Genomic DNA, 20,155 nt, shown 5'->3' with positions numbered 1-20,155 from the left:
GCGCCTCCATTGGCTGCCCTCACATCCGCGCTTCCCATTGGCTGTCTCCCGCGCTGGGCGGGGCCGGCGGCCCTTTTGAAATGGCGCGGGACTCTCCCATTTGTGGCTGCCGCGGAAGGGGCGGGGCCGGGGGCTCGCGCCGGCTTGCCCGGGGTATCCCAGCAGCCATTTAGCGGGAGTGGGCGGAGCCCGGCTGAGATACGCTGTCGCCATTGGTCGACGGCCGCGGAGCGTCAGGAGCTCTGGCCAATGGGCGCAGAGCTCCGCCCCACGAGGTGTGGCTGGCGCGGCGGCGGGCGGCCCGGGGCGGCCATGACCGAGGGTTCGCTGCCGCCGCCGCCGTGACGGCGCGGGGGGCGCGAACCGCCCCGGCCGCCGCATGGACGCGCAGGAGGAGGCGCGAAGGCGCAAGCTGGAGGCTGGCAGGGCCAAGGTGAGGGGAAGGGGTCTCCGCTAGGCGGAGGCTGCGCCCGCCCCGGTCTCTGTGCGCTGAGAGGGCTGGCAGGCCGGGGGGCGGCTTCGCCTCAGATCGCCCCCGGTCTCTCCCCTCCGTGGGGTTGGGCAGCGGCGGGACCGGGGTCTGCTGCCGGCCCGGGACTGTCCACAGAGGCCGGGGCTTCCCTGGCACCATGGCTCCGCAGGAAAAGTCGTGCCCGGAGGTGTTTGTGCGTGCAGGCTGCCTGCGGGGCCCCCATCCTGCTACACAGGCATTGAAACATTACCTGGGGTAGGCACAGAGCAGCTGACAGCAGTGCATATACCGTCCCTCAGGCTCTGTTTTCTTTGTTTGGCTTCTTTTTCCTTCCTAACTAGGGAAGGATTTTTGGAAGGATCCCATTTTTGCCTAGGATTCAGTGTTGGTGGGAATAGTGCATTTCCAGCTGAGGATCCCAAAGAACGGGTGTTATTTTATTATTCCGCTGGCTTGCTTGTGTGTCTGCAGGTGGGTTAGCAGAGAGCTGGGCTCGGTTTGCTGGTTTCCAGTCACGCCGGTGGAAAACACTTCATAAGCTTTGAACATTTAAAAAAGTCTTCACTTGTGTGTAGTTTAAGGACTTCTGTAGAGCTCACAGGATGAGCCTATATAAAGATAGCATTCTCCAAGTAATTATTACTTACAACCATGTGTTTAATGCTGGTTGTGTTCTAATCCTGTTAGATAAAAACTTCTGCTTTGTTTTATTAATAATGTTCAAGGAGCTGGTTGGAAATACCTGGTTACTTTCCTTTTAATTTAGCGTTTCTGCTGGGTTTTGAGCTGGTTTTGTCATACTTTCCTTCTGGCAGGCCCTGCTAAATAAGGCTTTCTAGTTCTCAGCATTCCAGTAGGACTGGAATGGATGCTATAGCTGGACAGGGATAGCTGAGGCTGCACAGGGTCGTGGGAAGTTTGGACCCATCAGATCTTTCCAGATCCTGCCCTTTCTGCAGGGAACCTGTCTGGATATCTGGCTAGTGGGGTCAGAGGTGGCTTGGAGCTGTCCTGTCTATCTGCTGTGTTTCTGTTTCAGCTAATTCATGCTAGTGCTGTGTACAAGGAAACCAGGGAGCTTTTCTGGAAGGGAGCAAGTTTGTAGCTGGTGCTGTGCTGAAGCTGCAGCCTGGTGATGGGCAGTACAGCTCCTCCATCCCTGGCCTGGCCCTCCCTGATGCTGCCATGGATTCCACACTGCCTGTTCCTGCTCAGCAGTTTCTCATGTGCCTGCCTTCCCAGCCTTGTCATGTGCTGTAAGAACACAATCCTGTACTGGAGAACAGCTGTATCATTAGCTCAAGAGAAAGAACTCTGAGAGCAGGAGTTCTTAAGGCTGACAGTTTACCTTAGTGTGGCACAACCTGTGTTAACACTTCTGTTAGCATAATTCCAGGTGCAGGACCTGTTTATCATTAGAAAAATGTGACAGACCTAGCTTGAATAAGTTATTAACTCACACCTGTTGGAAAATTGTTGTTTGCCATTAAAAAAAAAGCAGGGACTTATGTTTCAAGTTACACCTGCAGACCCAGTGTTGCATTTACTGCTTTTCTATACTGTGTACTAAATCTCTCTTCCCATTTTAAAAAAAATATATCATTAGCAGTCCCATCAGTGTTGCTGCTACATGGTGTCATATGGTATTCTGAGAGGAGAGGAAGAGTTTTAGAGGGACAGAGATAAATGTGGTGCTTCCTCTGCTGATTAGAATGTCACAGAGATCTATTCCTTGGCTGGCAGATTCCAAAAAGCACCCAGGTGACATTTCCCCTTTTTTATTCTTCTGCTTTTCTTTTTTCTCGTTTTCTTTGTGCTCTCCTCCTCATGGATACAGCACAGTTTTGAAAGGGAGGAAGAACCATGAGCAAGTACAGGTTCTCCTTCCTGTGGTGCAGCCGAGAGCAGCTTAGGGTGATCTCATCTTTGGTCTGACACAGAAATGTTCAGTGTCCACCAGATCAGCTTTCTAAACCATCTCCACACATCTCTACAGGCACTCCTGACAGCAGGGGACAGGATTGAGGCTGGTTCCATGTGAGAGGCCTCTGTTGTAGCAACCTGTGTAGTGATGTAACTGCAGTTTGATACTGCCTCAGTCTGAAGGTGTCAACTCTTGAGGGCTTTTTGTCTAACTGCCACCTTCCACAAAATGAATTATTTTATCTTTAGCATCCTTAGATTTTAGTCTGCTAAGCAATGACTTTCCAAAGAAACATGATCTAAATCTTTTCAAACCATACTTGCATTATTCTTTTCCATATAGGAATAAGCATTCCATTATTGAGATGCATTTAAGTTATCACCTAATAATAATGATAATGCCAACTGTTGTATTTATTGGAGACCGTGATTGGCAGCTGAGTACTGACTGTATCAGGTACCTCAGATTGCTGCTTCCAACAAGTGCAATACTGATAGCCAGAGTAGTAATTGAGAAACAGAACAAGCTTAACTACTGCTTTTTTCTCCTTGTTTTTTTCTACCTCATATTAATTAATCTGCATGTTGACCACCTGTACCTCTAGTTGCAGAGGTTTCTGTGCCGTACCTCGGGTGTGGGAAGTTTTTCTCCTCTTCCATTTTACACTTAGGACCTGAAAAATGAGTTCAGGTTTTCCAGGAAGTTCTCCCACCTCGTCATTTTGAGGAAGGTCTAGAAACTATTTCTTGGTTTTGTCTAAGAACACTTATTGCTTATGTTTGCTGTATCCAAGAACTAGACTAATGTTTGTTTGAACAACCTGTTTCTGTTTGGTGCTGATGTTGTTTTCTGCTCTGTTCCGTTTTCTCTGGGTGTTGGTTTTGGTACTAATTTCTGAAGCACATAAAGTATTACATCAACTTTTAACTGTTTGGTCCTGGTGCAATGAAGTTGCACTGCATTGGTACCTGTAGGAAGGTGTTCTTATGTTACAACAGCTGCTTGGAATGCTGTGGAGGACAATGCTCTCAGGGTTCCTGTTGCAATCTTGGCTAAAAGTGAAGCTTTCACCTTTGCATGTGCTTCTAGAAAGCAAAAGGAGGGTTAATTCAAAACAGGCATGATGGGATCTCACTGTGATGAGGCAGAGGCAATTATGTTTTGCTTTCTTTACATTCATACTCACTACTTCATGTTGGATGGCTGCTTGTGAATTTGAGATTCTCTCACATGAAAACTGGATATTGTTCTAAATAGAACTTTTCCCATAAATCTGGAGCATGATTAAATCCAGCCCCTCCACCAAGTCCAGTAGTTCCATAAAATTTTGGTGTAGTTAGATATTTTTGCATGGTATATATTATGATTTTATATGTTTAGTGCATGTGAATAGCACAAAGTAAGTTCTGTTTTCTTTACCTGTGCTTCTGAAAATTTATACTGTTTTGGTGTTCAGCCATGCCAAGTCTCTGGTTCTCCCTTCATTAATCAGTAACTGCTCTCTGTAATGCCCACTCTCTCTGCCTTTAATTTTTTCTGCTTGTTTTACTCCTGTTTTCCCTTTTTCCCTGCTTCAGCAGTTTCCTCTACTCTCCATTTTTCTGCATGCTTCCTCCTGCCCTGTTTCCCCATGTTATCAGGTTAATTAGTGCTGTAGCTATTTTTGACATACATTGCCATCAGTAAGTGCTGGAGTTGACACCTGGTTTCACAGGATGGCATTTGTGTCTCACTGCAGCTTTATGGTCTGTTCATTCTGCTTATTATGAAAGGCACAAGCCTGGCAATCTTCATTTAATCTGCACTTCAGTATAACTAACTAGAAATTACAGAAGGTGGTCTTAAAAAATAAGTTTTTTGTACATCAAAATTATATCAGCTGTTAAGAAGTTGATGTCTTTCTGCAAATATACCTTTTAAACAGGCTGCTGGGTGTAGCAGATGTGCAACTGTGCACCTGTTGAGTTGGTAAGCTGTCAGGTAGAAGTTCCTGTAAGGAGAGGGGACTGAACTAGATCCTTTTCACAATCTGAGAAGAATGGGACAAGGTTTTTCTGCAAGGTGGCTGACAGGAAAACCAAGCTGTCAAACAGTGGATTTTCATGTGTTTTGCTGGCACAGCTTGGCAGTGGTGTTTACATTCAGTCATCTACAGTTAACTATCTGTATCCTCATCACAAGGATATGACACTAAACTTGTTAGCATGTGGTTTTAAGCTTGAAGAAGACTTTTTCCTTATGAGAAGGATGTCTGGATTTCTTCTCTGGGGGAGATGCTATTTGGAAATGGTGCCTAAACACTATACTAGACTTGAAAATAACAATAATCCTTTTCAAGCTGTTTAGGGTGAGTTGGGTAATAAATTGTCAGTGACATTCTTTACAAGTCCCTGGGGCTTTGCATAGCTGTGATAGCCTGATAAAGTAGAGCATCTGATTCTTCAACAGAAGAAATTAAAATGACCTGGCTTAATTGATTTTCTATTTATGTACTGGAGGCTGCTTTCTGGCGAGGAAGTTTTGCTGTGTTCTCTTAAGGGGGTGGCAGGGAAGGAGCATTAAAATTAACGGAAGTGAATCCTCATCTCAAAGCTTACGCTGGCTAAGACCTGTTTAGATGTATTTGTAGGGGTGTGCTGGTTCTGGCACCATGACAAGAGGGTTCTTGGTTTGGCTGGTCTTACAGAAAGACTGCTCAATTATTATTTTTTCCTAATGCTTCTAGTATATTGACAACTCATTCCTTTATTAATTTGTCTTGCTGTAATTCTGGATTATCATTGACGCACAAAGTTTCACTGAGTAAAACTTTGATTCTTGTGTGGAAATGAGCCTTTAGTGCTGGTGTGAGATTTGTTGCTTAAGGGCACAGTTATCCAGTATGTTGTGATAGTAGGCAGATAAAGAAGTTTTTCTGCAGATGTACATATTTTATCAAGACAGGAGCTCTGTCACCCATGACTGTGTTAATCTTGTGGTTCTGCTACTTTTTCCTTGCTTACCTCTCCCTGTACCTCTTGCAATCTTTCCTGAACAGTTTGCTTACTTCAGACAGCGAAAAGCAAAGGGTGACATCACGCAGTCGCAGAAAAAGGCGGCGAAGAGGAAGGGCTCGGCTGTCCACACGCATGACCTTCCGAAGGAAGAGCACCCAGTAGCAGCCAGAGATGCTGGGAAGTGTGTAGAGGGTCAGGCTGAAGACACCAACCTGCCAGAGGCAACAACAGAGGCACAGGTAAATTTCAGTATTTCTTGCCTTTGCTCTGCTCCATCTGTAGGTAACAAGTGTTCAGGTGGTTGTTTTACTCGATTGAGTGTTAGCTCACTGGCACTGGCCACCAGCTGACCTTGGGAGGTAAGTGAACTGGTGTTATCTTCACTTGTAATAGTTCACTCTCTCACAAAGTGATCTCATTTGCTGAGTAAGACATCTCCATGGTATGGCCTGGGCAGCTGTTGTTGCCAGGGAGCTGTTAACCTCCTAAATTAAAGTATTTCACTGTCATGACTTCTCTTTGGGCAGACTTTAGGGTTATGTGGCTGTGAAGTCACAAAATGGCAAGTCTGGACTGGGACATCAACAGATTAAAAACTGCCAGGACCTTGTAATGCGCACCATTAATTTGGTTTTGTATCACTTGACTGGCTCAAATATTCTTAGTGTTTTCTGAAAAACTGTATTTTATTCCAGCAAGCTCTTAGTAGCCATTTTAAAGCTAGCATAGATGTAATTTCCACAGATTTGTTTAAGATGTGACTTTGGTTGTGTCTGGTGTATTTCGGTATATATATATATATACTGATGACTCTCTGAAGATAGTCATGTTCTCTGTGAAAGAAATTTTGGGGAGCTGGTGCCTTCTGCACCAAAAGCATCTCTAGATGTTGGTGTATTTTCACAACATACCACAATAGCATCAAACTCTAACGTGTTTGCAAACCTGCAATGATGGGACATGAAATTTGTGTGTGTTATCCCGCTTTCTGTTGTGAGGGTATCCCTGATGCTTTCAGGATATCTTCAACATAATGTTAGTATTGCAAAGGCTTTTATGAAGCTGCACATGAGTGTCTGCACTGAGGGAAAATGTAGTGTTTTGTCACTCAGCCAAAGCCATGTCCCTTCTACATTCATGTGAGCTTAAATTTAAAAAAGCAAGCAAAAATCACTTATTGCTACTAAGCAGCTTTTTTCAAAATAGCTGGTTTGTGAAGCAACTGGAATTCTAGGTTACCTGGAGAGGATACCTCCAGGGAGGTAATAATCATTGGGAACTACTTCAAGCAGACTCAAAATGCAGGGTGATCTGTGGGCTGCCTTTTCCAAATAATGCAATAGTCATCTTGGTCTTGTGAATTTAGTGAGAGGGAAACCTCTTTCAAGGTATCAAGCTATGTTAAATCTGTGTGTCAGAAAAAGATGTTGCTTTTGTGATTACCTGAATGGTTTCAGTATGTTTGTTAAATAATCTCCTGTCAGTGTGCTAATCTTTAGTAGTAGATTAAAGATTGCTCACATATTTGCCAGCTACAACAGCAGAGGATCAAGTATTGAATTAGTGTTGAGGCTTAGCCCTAAATTTAAGTAGACATTATAATACTTTTGTTTGTTTACTTTTTTGCAGTTTAGTTCATTTCATCATGAAAGACCAGCTGGATTTAATATAAAGTCAGTCTCTCACAACACAGACCTTTCTGGCTCATGCTTAAGGTTTTTCCAAAATAATTCTTTTTTTCCTTATTTTTATTTAAAATAGTTATGATTTAGTGTTGATTTGTTTATTTACCAGGGCAGCACTGATTTGTCTAGCTGGGAGCCACTGGATGATCATGCAACTCAAGTAAGTGTGAAAGGGTTTATCTTTGTGCTGGATAGAGCTGAAAGAAGGCTGTGATAATTGGTGGCTAAAATGATTAATTAAACATTGTTATCAAATAGGATAAAACTGATACGATTTCACTATTTTATGGTATAAAATGGGCATTTCTCTGTATGTACATGTACTGGCTGTGCAAACTGGTTGCTAAGAAATTTGAGTTTTGTAAAATCATAGACTTTGCCCAGAGAAATTTGAATGTTTCTAATGTTTCCAGTTCCTTTTTCATTGTTTCAAACAATACAACCAAAAGTATTCAAAACTTAAGCTACTGTATCCTCTGTGATGATTGCAACAATGTTGCTCCTAAGAAACCACAGAATTTTCATTGTAATTGAAGAGCTTTACATTGTTGCTTCTCATGGACTGTTCTCTGGTCAGATGGATGTAAAAAGTTTGTTTAAATTGGTAGCATTCTGTTTCCTTCCTCACAACTGGAGATATTTAAATCCCAATACGTGCCAAAGTGGCATGTTGCCACCATTTGGTGCTATAGAATCACAACACTCTTACTTTACTTTTGTGCTTTAAACTATCATAAAAATTTATTATCTATGATAATTTTTAATTTGAAATTTTTAGGCATTAAGAACTTTATGTAGGTAATGTTTCTATTAGGTACAAAGTCTCAGTGTTGGGTTACTTTTAAAGTAGAATTTGCCCAGGACTTAACCTTGAAGCTGAATTTGTTTTCAGACTAATCACAAATCAGAAATGGTATTTTTAGTGAATAAATGCCTTTCTGGTTTTTTTTTAATGAAGAAAGATAGGATAAATTCTGCTGCAGAATACAGCGAGGCTGATGCTCAGATGTGTCAGGTGAGGATAGCTGAGCTGGAGAGCAGACTGCTTGAGAAACAAGGAGCAGTGGAAAGGCTCACTGTACAGATGGAGGAGCTGCAGGACCAAGTCACCCAGCACAACGATTCTATGCAGCTTCAGGTATGATGTTTCACAGAATTGGGTATTGGGATAACACTATCATATTTTAATCCTAAGAATATTTAGAACACAGAACTCAAAAACCTATTGTTTTTTAATGAGAAGTACTTAGTGAGTACATGTAGTGCATCATCCTCTTCCAGAATATTAAATAATAATTTGAATTCCCTTTCTCTAGCAGTTCTGTGTACAGGTAAATTATTACCAGATGCTTTCTAAGACTAGTTACTTTCCCCTTTATTTGTTCTTTTTCACATTCTAGGATTGGGGAAACAAAAACGTTTACTGTTGGTGATAAATAAATTGAAAAGATAAATGTGATTAATGTAAAATAGGATTAATGTATCCTATCTCATTAGCTTCCTCTCACATGACTGAAGGGAATTGCTGGCAGATAGGAAATAATTTAGGGGGTACTAAATATTCATTATATCCTTTTTGAAAATTTGATTGCTTTTTACTTCAATAAGAATTGGAAGTAAATTTGGAAGTAAAAATACCCATTTCATTGCTGGCATCCCATAATTTGTTTTTAAAATCACTTTTGGTTAGGTTTGTCATCTCTGAGATCAGTTTAAGACTTCTCTTCCATCATGCCTGCCATCATCCTTGGACACAAAGACTTCTTCAGTGCAAGTTGGTTAAAACTGAAATGTAACTACAGACTCTGTAATGGCTTTGCTTCAAGAAAACCTACTTGGTTCCAAATATGTTAAGACTCTTTTAATGTTAAAAGTGCACTTCTTCTGATCCCTGTAGGAAACAATGGTTCAAGAGCAGAATGAAATCATCTGGAAGTTAACAACCTGCCTTCAACAGGCCAAGAAAGACCGGGATGAGCTACAGGAAGAGGCTTCATCTGTGGCTGGTCAGATCCATGATTTACAGCTCCAGTTGCATCAGGTGTGCCTCTCCTCCAATTTGTGAGTCCTTACAGAGACCACAAGAACAACTTTAGAGTATGAATGTAAAAACATTGAGCTGATGATGCAGCTCTTCATAGTCCAGTTTGTAGCACAGCAGTCAAAATTATTTCAGTTTGAGGCAGGGTTTTTTCCTGGTTGCTATGGAGAAATCCTGGAAATATCCCCATGTTTTCCACTTGCTTGCATAATGTTTTGAAGGTAATTGCATTTCTTTTATCCTTAATTTAAGCCCTTGTTAGGGAATTTTATACAATGTTGTTAGTGGTGTTATGGACTGAGTAAAAGCGTTATTCAAGCCCTGCCTTGGGTGTAGATTTTTGGCAGCAGCTTGAATTCAGGTGAGGCACACCTAAACCTCTCTGGCTCGCAAGCTCTTAAGAATTGCAGATCAGGTTTATCACAAAATGAGTTACTTATTGAGTAGGCAGAAGATTAACACACAAATGGCTTTAAACAGAGTTCAGTACTACACAGGTTAAAACAAAGAACTACTAGTAGATTACATAAAACAGTGCACAACATAAAGGTACCTACATTATAGCTGTCAAAGAAGTTATATAGATAGGAGTCAGTAGAACTTACCACCAAACTGATGTTGAGGTACACAGATTGCTTTCACTCAACCCCCAGGAGAGTAACCACAAAGTGGCATCTCAGCTTGAGGGAAGAGCCCCACACATTTCCATGGAATGTGCAGAAGACTTCTGCCTCATGAAAATTTGGTGTAGCTTTTATAATTTGTAAAGTGTCTATCAGTCAGGAATTCAAGCTTATCTTCCTTCAATCTCTCTCCCAAGGCAAGATATTTATTGTCAGCTGGGAATGCCACCTCCATGGCACCAGAAATATCTCAGTATCAGACAGATGTCTGGCCTGAGATATTTCAACGATTAGCAAATTCTTTTGAGGGGGGAAGATCTCCTGAGCTACTGCACCAGCTGATAGGCAGAACAGAGAAGCCCTTCTGTGGTAGGGGAATGTCCTGCCACAAGTGGTTTGTGGCTTTTACACAACAGTTGCTATATTATTTGGATTTGCATGTGATCATTTGTCCTTTACCAGAGAAGTCTATGAGTTTCTGCTTGGGCAACTGGGACATCTCAGCTGTTAGACAGAAACTTGCTGTGCTGAGGTAATGTGACTTGGCTCAAAGAAAGAAATTTAAATCACATGGTTCAAGCAGCCTCTGTGACACACAGGAACCTGCTTCAGTGCATTGGGTTGATCATGGATCTAATCCCTGGATAACGAGATATAGTGCAGCACTTCACTGCTTTAAAATGTATTTTTAAAAGTGCTTTATCCTTTCTTGGTGATGCTCGGTGTTCTACTGGCCATTCTCTCTCAACCTATGTATTTGCTGTCCTTGTAGCCTTGTAATATACACCAAAGAGAAGTGTTTCTGTACAGTAACTGTTTCAGGTTTGCAGGATAAGAATTGCTCTACATGGGATTAGGTATCTTAAAAGTCTGGATAGGAAGGGAAAGGGGTGTAAATATTTTAAAAATAAAAATGGAGACTTTTTAAGTCCAGGAATTATCTTAAACAAGTTGCTTATGCCCTGAAAAATAAACTGTCTGCTAAATGAAATTTTGTAGAATAACAAAAAATACTGCTCTGTGTCTACAATTCTGGTTGCAAAAGCAAAATATGGTAAAAGTGAAGGCTACTCAACAGGTGTTTTGGATTTGCACCATAAGCCATTGAAAGACAATGATCAAGCCTCCAAGTAGCATTTCAGGCATATTCTAAGTTTAGTGAGACGATGCATCTTGTGGATGGATGTCAACTTTGATAACAGATGAAGGCACTAATATTGTCTTACATATTCTTCCTTGGTTTTAGTGACATATTGAGAAAAATATGCTAAATAAAACATATTTTGTTACCCTCATGGGGGAAATGTTTTCCTTTCATTGGAAGGGATGTGGAGAGGGAAAAAACTATCTTCAGTAATGAGCTGTAAATGCTTTGCAGAGAAGACTGGTTTTATTCATTGTCCTCTTAATGGCATGTCTAGTCCATTGGAAGTTCTGCTTCATATTGGAGGAATCCAGTATGATTTATTATGCTAGATTTATAGGTTTATAATGTTAGAAAATTCACCATAGGGATGAATTATCTAACATTTGCATCTTTTCAGTAATAGTATCTCAAACATGACAAGTGTTGTCTGCTTTTTTAGGATGATTTTTATTCTTTGAGAATGAAAGATTTAGGGTAAATCTGTAAATACACTTGCTTTCAGTGAGTCTTGTGTATGAGTTGTTTGGATATAAACTTTCTCCTGACTGTGAGTGCCTTTTACGTGTCCAGGTTACTGAGATACTGAGGAATAAAAGTCTCAGGAAAAACAAAGAATTAGAAGCTCAGCAGCAAATGTCCTTGTTTCAGGATTGTCTCAGAGAGCAAAATGCACACTTGGAGATACTGCGTGAGAAAGCACATGACCTGGAAGTGCAGCTGGAGTCTTCTCAAAAGGTAAAAACATAATTTTTTTGTTCTTATTTATTTCAAATTTGGTGATAACTTGAACTTGCTGTAGTGACATATTCATGAAAAAAGTCTTTTTATATAGAAATAAATTCATAGGGATTGTGATGACTAACATACATTAATGAAACAGCTTAATGTCTGGTTTCATTTAAGAATGTAATTAGTAGTGCCATAAATAGAAACCTTAAACTTAAGCATTATTTCTGAATGCAAATTAAAAACGTGAGGTTTAAGGAAATGAAATCATGACATATTTTATATGTAATGTTTTATTTTTAAGAATACCAAAGATAAAGAAAACCCTCTTGTCCAAAAGGAAGAGGATATGAAAGATACAATGCAAGAGCTATACAAAAGCATAGCTGAAAAAGAACAATTTATTAAAAGTCTTCAAGATGTGCTGACATCAGAAAGATCTGGCTTATCTATACTACAGCACACACTTTCTCTCCGGGACTCAGAAATAACAGAATTAAAAAAAGAAATCGCTTTATCCAAAGTGAAAGAACAGCAACATATTGAAGAACTGAAAATCAGTCATGAGAAGGATATTTGCAGACAGCTGGATAACTTGAGAAATGAGCTGGAGAAGTGCCACAGAAGAGAGATTGCAGAAGCCAAGCAGGTCTATGAAGAAGAAATGATTTTAAAATATAAAAATGAACTTGAACAGTTAAAGAAAGAACTCTGTGCTTTGAATTCTGAAGAACACATTCAGAATTTGAATGGCATAATAATTGACTTAAATATAAGGCTTCAAGAATCTGAAATTAGTAAAGAAAATTTGAAGAAGAAACTTGAAAACCAACGGGAAGACTTCCAGAGGGAAAAATCTGAAATAGAAACTAAATACAAGGATTTAATTGATGGCCTTAACTACCAACTTTCTCATGCAGAAGAGCAAGTGAAGGAAGCCCAGCGATATAAAAAAGAAAAACAGTCCTTGAATAAGATTCAGAAACTGAATTCCTACATCCGGGAATTAAATGAAAAGCAACTTTATGAGGCTAAAAAAAGTATAGATGTAAGGCAAAAGCATGAAGGAGAGATAGTCTCCAATAAAAAGTTATTGGAATTGAGGGAAAGCCCGATTTTTTCAAGGATGTCTCAGTTGGAGGGAGTGGATCTTGAGGAGATGTGGGACACAGCACACCAGTCAGAAGTTAGAGATGAGCCAGTGCATGGAGAACTGGAGTTCCAGCATGACTCCTCAAGGAATCAATTAGAAGAAACAAAGAATTTAGAGATCACGAAGGATAATGGAAGTAGTGAAGGGGAGAACCTGTCTGAAGAACCCTTGTCAGAACTAGGGCTTTTCAGTGGTGATGAAGGTATATTGGCTAAATACCTCATTTCCACAGAAACTCCAGAAGACTCCTGTGTGTCCAACTCCTCAGAGGGCCATGCCATTGAAGAGGGCAGATGCAGTATGTATGGGTTAGACAACAGTGTGCTCCTAGAACCCAGCAGAGATTTTATATCTTCTCCATTAAACTCTAGCCTTGATGAGGGGACATGTCTCAGTGGCTTGGCTCAAGATGTTTTTGAAGGGGCAGAGGTGAAAGCAGAAGCCTTTGTTTCATATATGTCAGATGACTCCCTGCAGCAAAATAAAATTGGAGACCACGGTGACATAGATGATGAGATGATGTGTTTAGTAGAGAGACCTCTGAAGCCAGCTGAACAGCTCCATCAGGAGTCAGCCTTGGAAATGCCTTATCAGGACACCCAAGAAGCTGTTCAAAATTGGGAGAAAGCTATGTCTGAGCTCTCTCACATGCATGCAAAACTGCAGGAAGAACACAAAGCACGGATCTGTTGTGAAAAAGAACTTCTTCAGAAAATGGAGAGGGAGAAAGAACTTGAAAATCAACTTATGCTTCTAGTAAAGCAGCAGAGTGAGGATGGAGGCCAGCCATCTCCAGCACAAGTGTCAAACCCCTGTACATGGCTAGAAATGGTGAAAGACCTCCAGGAGGAAAGAGACAGGTTGATGATGCAGGTGCAAACTCAGGAGGAGTTAGTGAGACATGTTCAGGAGCAGAAAATGGCTTCTGATTCCGTGACAAGCGAAGTGCAGGCTCTTTTTGACCATCAGTTAGCAGCTTTGCAAAGTCAAAGGGATTGGATGGAAAGCCAGCTTAATGCTCAGAAGGCTGAAAATCAGAGAATAGCAGAGCTGTGCAGTCAGAAAACCATATCTGAAGAGACATTGCTAAAAGAACAGGAACTGCTCAAAGCTGAAATCAGTACTAAAGAACAAAATTTAGCACTTTCGTTGAAGGAAAAAGCAGCCTTAAGAGAAAGACTATCCCATGTTGAGGAGGATCTGTTAAAAGCAGAACAAGCACTTGCAGAGAATGCTAGCATCATTGAGGACCTTGAGATAAACATCCATGAGCTTAATGCTGAAATGAAAAACATCAAAGAAATACAGGAGTGTGAAAGACTGAGCTATGAGGACAGGTTAAACCTCAGCAACCAACAAATTAATAAACTTACTGCTGAAATAAAGGAAAAGACTACTGAATACAGTGAGGAAAAAAGCCAATTGACTGAAGAAATTGCTCAGTTGAAAAAGGCTCATTTGGAGCTTGAGGCTCTCTTGCAGGAGTCCTGTCAGGCTGCCCAGGAGGCTCAGTCCAAGATGGAGAAGCACTACAAAGAGGAAATGGATAAGATGGAGAATCAGCACCTTACTGAATTAACTGAAGTGAGTTTGGCACACAAGAGAGAGGTAGGAAACCCTGAAAACTGCAGGAGTCATGGGGTTTTGGAATGCTTAAGGTAGCCATTTCTAATGTTTGTATGCCTGTTTTCAGATAGAAGAGTTAAATGCTGAAATAAAAGACAAAGTGGAAGAACAACAGAAGTTGGAAGAAAAAAGAAAGGAAGAGATTGCTATAATAAAAAAGGTATGTGCTGTAATTTGGTTTGTTTTGGAAAAATAAAGTTATTTTGCCTTGTCATGTAAGCAGTGTAAACATTTTAGATATGCAAAATTCTATTTATTATTTCTTTCCGTGGTGTTTTCATTTTGGGGTCAGGAGGAGGGGATAATTCTTGTTCCATAATTAGGGCTAAACAAACATATTTTGAAGAAAGCTTGTCATCTGAGTATTCTCTGCAGGTTCATGAACGAGAGCACGATCGGGAAATCTCCGAGCTGGCTGCTAAACACTCAGAGGAAATGGAGAAGCTCCGTGCCGAGCTAAAGGAGGAACAGAGGCACCTACTAGATGAGCTCCAGCAGCAAATGGCAGCCACACACAGAGCAGAGCATGAGCAAGCTCAGCTCCAATCCCAGGTGAAAACAAGAAACACAGTGATTAATATAGTTCTTAGCTGACTGTTGATGATCTCCAGCATACACAGAAATCAAGGAGCCTTCTCCTTAATTTTTGTGGCTATTACATGTGCTCTTTCACATGGTGCTACAACCAAAGTAAAAGGAGTGTTCTCTTAGTGGGTGGTAGTTGATATTTTTTAGAGGAGTTCTCCAGAATCCTCACTGCAATTATATTTTAACATGAATTCTGAAGAAAACGGGATGTTTAAATGGATGATTTTAAGAGAGAAAAAACAGCTTTGTAATTTTTTGTTTTGGCAAGTTTAACAAGTAAATTCTATGAAGGCTATAAACCCCTCCCCCTTTTTAATTATCCTACTATTAATAATTAGGAATGCTTTCTTGCTAAGCTGAAGTGTGAAACCCTGACTTTTACTTCTATATATTTCCTGGGTTTTTGAACATTTCCACTAAATGCAAAGTGGAAATGGAAAGAATATGTCTAGGATTAGGTCGAATTATAACCTGTTGGTACACTGGTTAGTTTACTTAAGAATTGAGAAGTGGTGAATTTTATTTCTACTTCTCCAATATCACTTAGAACTTTACTTTGTTAACAAATTATAACCAGCACCAAACATAAAGAGCTCTTTCAATAGACAGTGAAAGGCTGGAGTGAGCTTGTGTTCTGCTTTGATGTCAGGAAGTAGACAGATACAGGATATTTGGGAGGAAATTGGGAGGCAGGTAAGGAAAGCCTTTTACACTGCACTGAGAACATTCAAGTCTCATTATAGCAGCTTATTTTAAGGGTTGAAGGGTCCTTGCCACAAAGAAACAGTCTCCAAGTACAGAAAGGCAAAACTCAGATGTGTTTAACAGTCAAAACTTAAACTAGTCATGAAAAAGCAAGCATATTTCATTAGAGGGGAGGGAGAAACCCTTTTTTACTCCACTGCAGACACTGCACAGCCTTGAACTGGAAGCTTTACGCCTGACCTTAAACAATATGCACACCTCTCAGCTGGAGCTTACACAGTCAAACTTGAGGAAAGAGAAGGAGACTGCCCTCATGGAGCTGCGGGAGATGCTCAATGACAAACGTGCTCAGGAGGTAGCGATTCTGCAGAGCCGCCACCAGCTGGAGTGGGAGAAGATGAAGGAACAGTGTCTGAAGGAAAAAGAAGACCTTAAGTCCAAGTATCAGCAAGAACTAGGTATTAAAACTGGGGAATAAGTATTTTCTTCCTGCACAGGTTCCTGTCTTGGTGTAGAGCTGGCCTGTGAATGACAGCTGGTGTTACCTCTAGTATGGGCAGGGCTGCCATGTGCAAGAGTGCGTGTTTTATATATGAGAATGAAGTTGTGCAGACCAAGTTTAGTTGTTCTTCATCTGTAAATTAGTGCTAAACTGAACTACTTTCTTTCAGGAGGCTTTAGACCAAGTTCTCATAAAGGACTTGATCAGTGAAAAGAGCAGGGCTCTTATCCTTTATGTTCTCAGGGTTTTTCTTTCCCTAAGTCAGCACAACTGTTGTCTTTCTGAGAAGATATGTGAATGCTTCCTGGCTTCCCCTGTCAGTGTTAGGAAGGAATTGGGAAGGAACTGAAAGGCTCAGTGAGAACCTGTAGCTGGGTGTCCTTTGAGCTGCACTTAATATAAGATTGTATTGTGGCATAAGCAAGAAGGCAGCTGCACCTCATAGTACTGAAGGCCTGCTGCTGATGCTCTTGGCATTGTTTGGGAAATTTCTCTCTTTCCAGGTCAGACCATTTTTTACCTGTATGGCAGAATTTGAGAAATTTCTGAAGAAAGGTGAATCTCGCAGCACTTCTCTGAAGAAGTTTGCAGAATCACAGGCTGGTCAGGGTGGAAGGGCTCTCTGGAGATCATCAAACCTCTGCTAGAGCAGCTCCACCCAGAGCAATTTGCATGGGATTGTGTCCAGGAATGTTTTGAATATCTGCAGAGAAAATGGCTCCACTGACACTCTGGGCAGCCTGTTACAGGGCTCTGTCACCCTCACAGAAAAGAAGTTTTTCCTTGTATTCCAGTGGATAAATGGAGAACACTGCTAGTTGCAGGCCTCCAGCTAGGCTCTGCAGTGCTCATCACACCCATCTGAGCTCTGAAATATGGTTTAGAAACCATTCCTTTAGGTGTCCTTCTCTAAGAGAATGAGAACATTCATTTAAGGGTGTTTCTTTTTGATCTAAAAGTAGGGAAACCATTTGTTACCACCAGTAGTGCAGTGAACTGATAGCACAGTGAGATTTGAAAGCAGGAGGTCAAGAGGCAGTTCTTAATAGCAATCCTGTTAAGGTGTGTTTTGCCAATGCAACTTAATACCAGTTTAATCCCTAAGTTTTCATTTCCCATGAAAAGACTTGAAATCATGGTTGCATATTATAAACTATTATATATTATAAGTAAGCCTAGGTAACAGTGCTTTGATGCTGTGGGAAGGTGGCTAATAGACCTTTACAGGGTTCCTGCAAACCAAAAAAGAGACTGAACAAGAAGCTGGAATTAATTGAGGGAGGATCTGGAAAGGAAGAATCTATTTGTGTCAGTGATAACTGAGCAGATAGTGGCATCTGTCTTGCAGTCTTTTTTCCTAGACATTTGTAGAAGAAATTTGAAGTTTCCTGCTGCTGCTGTGTGCTACTTCTGTCTTTCTGGAGGTGATTTTGTGCTGATAGTGGTGTGCAGTGAAATGTTAAAATGACATCAATAGTCATTTGAATTTGTACCTTTAGGGTTATTTTTCTTTTTAGTATCACATTCTCTGTAGACTTCAGCAGGCTTTACTAATTAAATTGAACTTCACTTTCTGAGTAGTCTTTGAAGCTGTAAGTTCTAGAATGCTTGTTTTCTAAAATGAAAGTGAACCAGTGTTCACCTGAAGCAGGTGTGGATGAACTGAGCATCTTGTCCTGCTTTATGCCTGCCCATATAAGTCCTGAGTTTGATGTTGAAAACTGTAATCTCATCCATATTTCTACTTATAATTTAATATTTTATGTAAATTTATTAATAAGTATTTTATTTCACAGTTGACCAGAGAAAGAAAATAGAATTGGAAATGGAAGACACACATGTCCAGGCATTAGAGGTACAAATTCTGTTCTTTATACAAGGTGAAAATAAAGCTCCTTTCAGAAAACAAGAGCTGGTACAAGTCCCAGATCTGCTACACATTTATTGTAAAGGACAAATAAATGGAGAAATAAAACCTTATTAATTTACTAAACGTGTTTGTTTTAATATAATGCATGTCTTACTCTCTTAGACCCTCAAAAGAGACTGGGAATTAGAGTCTGATAGACGTTTAAAAAACATGTGTGAGGAGCTGTCTGAAAAACATGAGACTGAGATGATCGCACTGCAGAAATCTCTGGAAATGGATTTGGAAAAAGTCAGAGCAGAACTGGGGCTTCTTTCTGTTGAGAATGTACAGTCTAAAAGTAAGTATTATGGTCTGGGAGGCAGCTGTTTTATTGAATAGTGACATAGCTAAGTGACTTGACAATGTGTATAAAAGCAAATACAAGATGTATTTATGTAGCCTTATTTAAAACCTGGGATGATGGCGTAAGACTGTCTAGACAACAGGTTGTAAATGAAGAATTGTTTAAAACTTGGATAGCATTGCTGCATTTTGACTTCCACAGAGTATGAGATGTAAGGTGAATATTAAAGGGAGGTGCTGTTTTGCTTCTATTTGAAAACCTGTTTTGACACTTGCTGAGTTAATAAAAAATGTGATTAATATTAATAGAAGCTTTTTCTAACAAAAAAATTGCATTTGGGTTGTGAATAGTTAAGGCTTAATGGAACAAATGGTTGTCTCTTGGCTAACTGACAGTGTGGGATGCAGAGAATTACAAAGCAGTGCATGGAAGTGTTTGACTTTCAAATAATTTACTGTTCTCAAGCATTTCTGTGATTCCCTAAAAGCTAGTGCTTAAGGTAGAGACATGTGTTCCTATTTTTGTTGCACAGAAGCTGTACAGGTTATTCATTAACTGGGATGACAGAGTAACAGAACTCATTTTTAATTTTAGTGAAATGTGTAGAATTGGAGAGGCAGCACCAGTTAGCTATCACAAAATTACAAGAACAGCTGCAGGCTGAACATAACCAACTCCTAGAAGACATAAAGATGAAAAGCCAAGAAAAGGAACAGGAACTTCAGAAGGAGGTAAATTACATTTCTTTAGTTGTTTAGAGTAGTTGATTACTCTTTATGCAATGAAAACTAGACCATATACATATCATTTGGGTGACCTGTTTGTATTTAGGGATGTTATTGAAAAATCAAAATGAACCATGAAGCAGGTAAATACTGAGTTTCCACAGGAGTTCAAAACCTTTGGAATGCAGTTGCCTTTGTGCCATTTGGTGTCATCTCTTCCTCTGTATTTATATTCCTAATTTTCTGGTTCTCACATTTTGTTTTTGTCTGGCTAATGTCTTATTTTCTTGCCAGTGAAGATAATTGTGACGTCAGGAACACATTCTTCCCTTTGAGAGGAGTGTAATAGTTAAGAGATGCTGCTACTGAGATCTCTTATACTGTCAGGATCTGAGAGTGGTGTTGTCACGGTTTCCACCTACTTCTGACAGAGGTGTCTCTTGCATGTAAAATAAATCCTGAGAACAAAATTGTTTGTGGTGGGTTTTTTTGTTGTTGTTGTTTTAACATGTGGGGTTTTTTTGTAGCTGGACCAACTTCAGGTCAAGCATGAGCAACTCAAGGCTCAGTCACAAGAAGAAATCAGGCAGCTTTGGTCTCAGCTTGACAGTACCCGAGCAAATCGACAAGAGCTAAGTGGTATGTTCATAACTAACACATTTTGGTTTTTGCCTCTTCTTCATACAGAAGTAGACATTATTTACACAAAATGCTTTTAAACTGTGTACCAGAAGCACACAGGAAGGCCACAGTGCCGGTGCACTGTAGCCCAATGATCTGTCTCTAGATTGAGGTGTGTCAGTGTCAGATGACAGGTTCTACAGTATCAAAAAGCATGGTATGACTGTGGGGAAAAGCTTATTTCTGTGCTTTTCCTTTCCCTTCCCACTCCCTTCCTGCACACTATAAAAATATTCAGTGAAAACAAAAGGATTTTCATTGAAATGTCAAATTAAGTATCATGTAATTAAAAACTGGAGAAAATGCTGGTCAGTGCAGTAACATGATCCTATTTGTATTTCTGTTTCA

At 40.4% G+C, this 20,155-nt stretch overlaps 1 protein-coding gene across 50 annotated transcripts in view; it reads left to right on the top strand.

Moving 5' to 3' along the window:
- The first annotated feature begins 104 nt into the window (after window positions 1-104).
- The window catches only part of PCNT (pericentrin), a 71,262-nt gene continuing 51,211 nt past the window's right edge, over window positions 105-20,155 (top strand). For 38 of the 50 annotated variants that reach the window (XR_015288840.1, XR_015288839.1, XR_015288838.1 and 35 more), the window contains exons 1-14: window positions 105-433; window positions 5,434-5,631; window positions 7,187-7,237; window positions 8,036-8,215; window positions 8,975-9,118; window positions 11,459-11,623; window positions 11,919-14,375; window positions 14,461-14,553; window positions 14,769-14,945; window positions 15,889-16,144; window positions 17,985-18,043; window positions 18,221-18,395; window positions 18,996-19,132; window positions 19,654-19,765. Coding sequence is in view for 47 of the 50 variants with exons in the window: in XM_086896119.1 (XP_086752245.1) it covers window positions 380-433; window positions 5,434-5,631; window positions 7,187-7,237; window positions 8,036-8,215; window positions 8,975-9,118; window positions 11,459-11,623; window positions 11,919-14,375; window positions 14,461-14,553; window positions 14,769-14,945; window positions 15,889-16,144; window positions 17,985-18,043; window positions 18,221-18,395; window positions 18,996-19,132; window positions 19,654-19,765 (4,258 nt within the window). In the remaining 3 variants the exon portion in view is untranslated. The remainder of the gene's footprint in view (window positions 434-5,433; window positions 5,632-7,186; window positions 7,238-8,035; window positions 8,216-8,974; window positions 9,119-11,458; window positions 11,624-11,918; window positions 14,376-14,460; window positions 14,554-14,768; window positions 14,946-15,888; window positions 16,145-17,984; window positions 18,044-18,220; window positions 18,396-18,995; window positions 19,133-19,653; window positions 19,766-20,155) is intronic. The other 12 variants (XM_086896128.1, XM_086896126.1, XM_086896139.1 and 9 more) reach the window with 7 other exon arrangements.

This window comes from Cyanistes caeruleus, chromosome 7 (genome assembly GCF_971803275.1).
Source record: "Cyanistes caeruleus chromosome 7, bCyaCae1.hap1.1, whole genome shotgun sequence".
Classification (NCBI taxonomy): domain Eukaryota; kingdom Metazoa; phylum Chordata; class Aves; order Passeriformes; family Paridae; genus Cyanistes; species Cyanistes caeruleus.
This window is presented reverse-complemented; position numbering and strand designations above follow the sequence as displayed.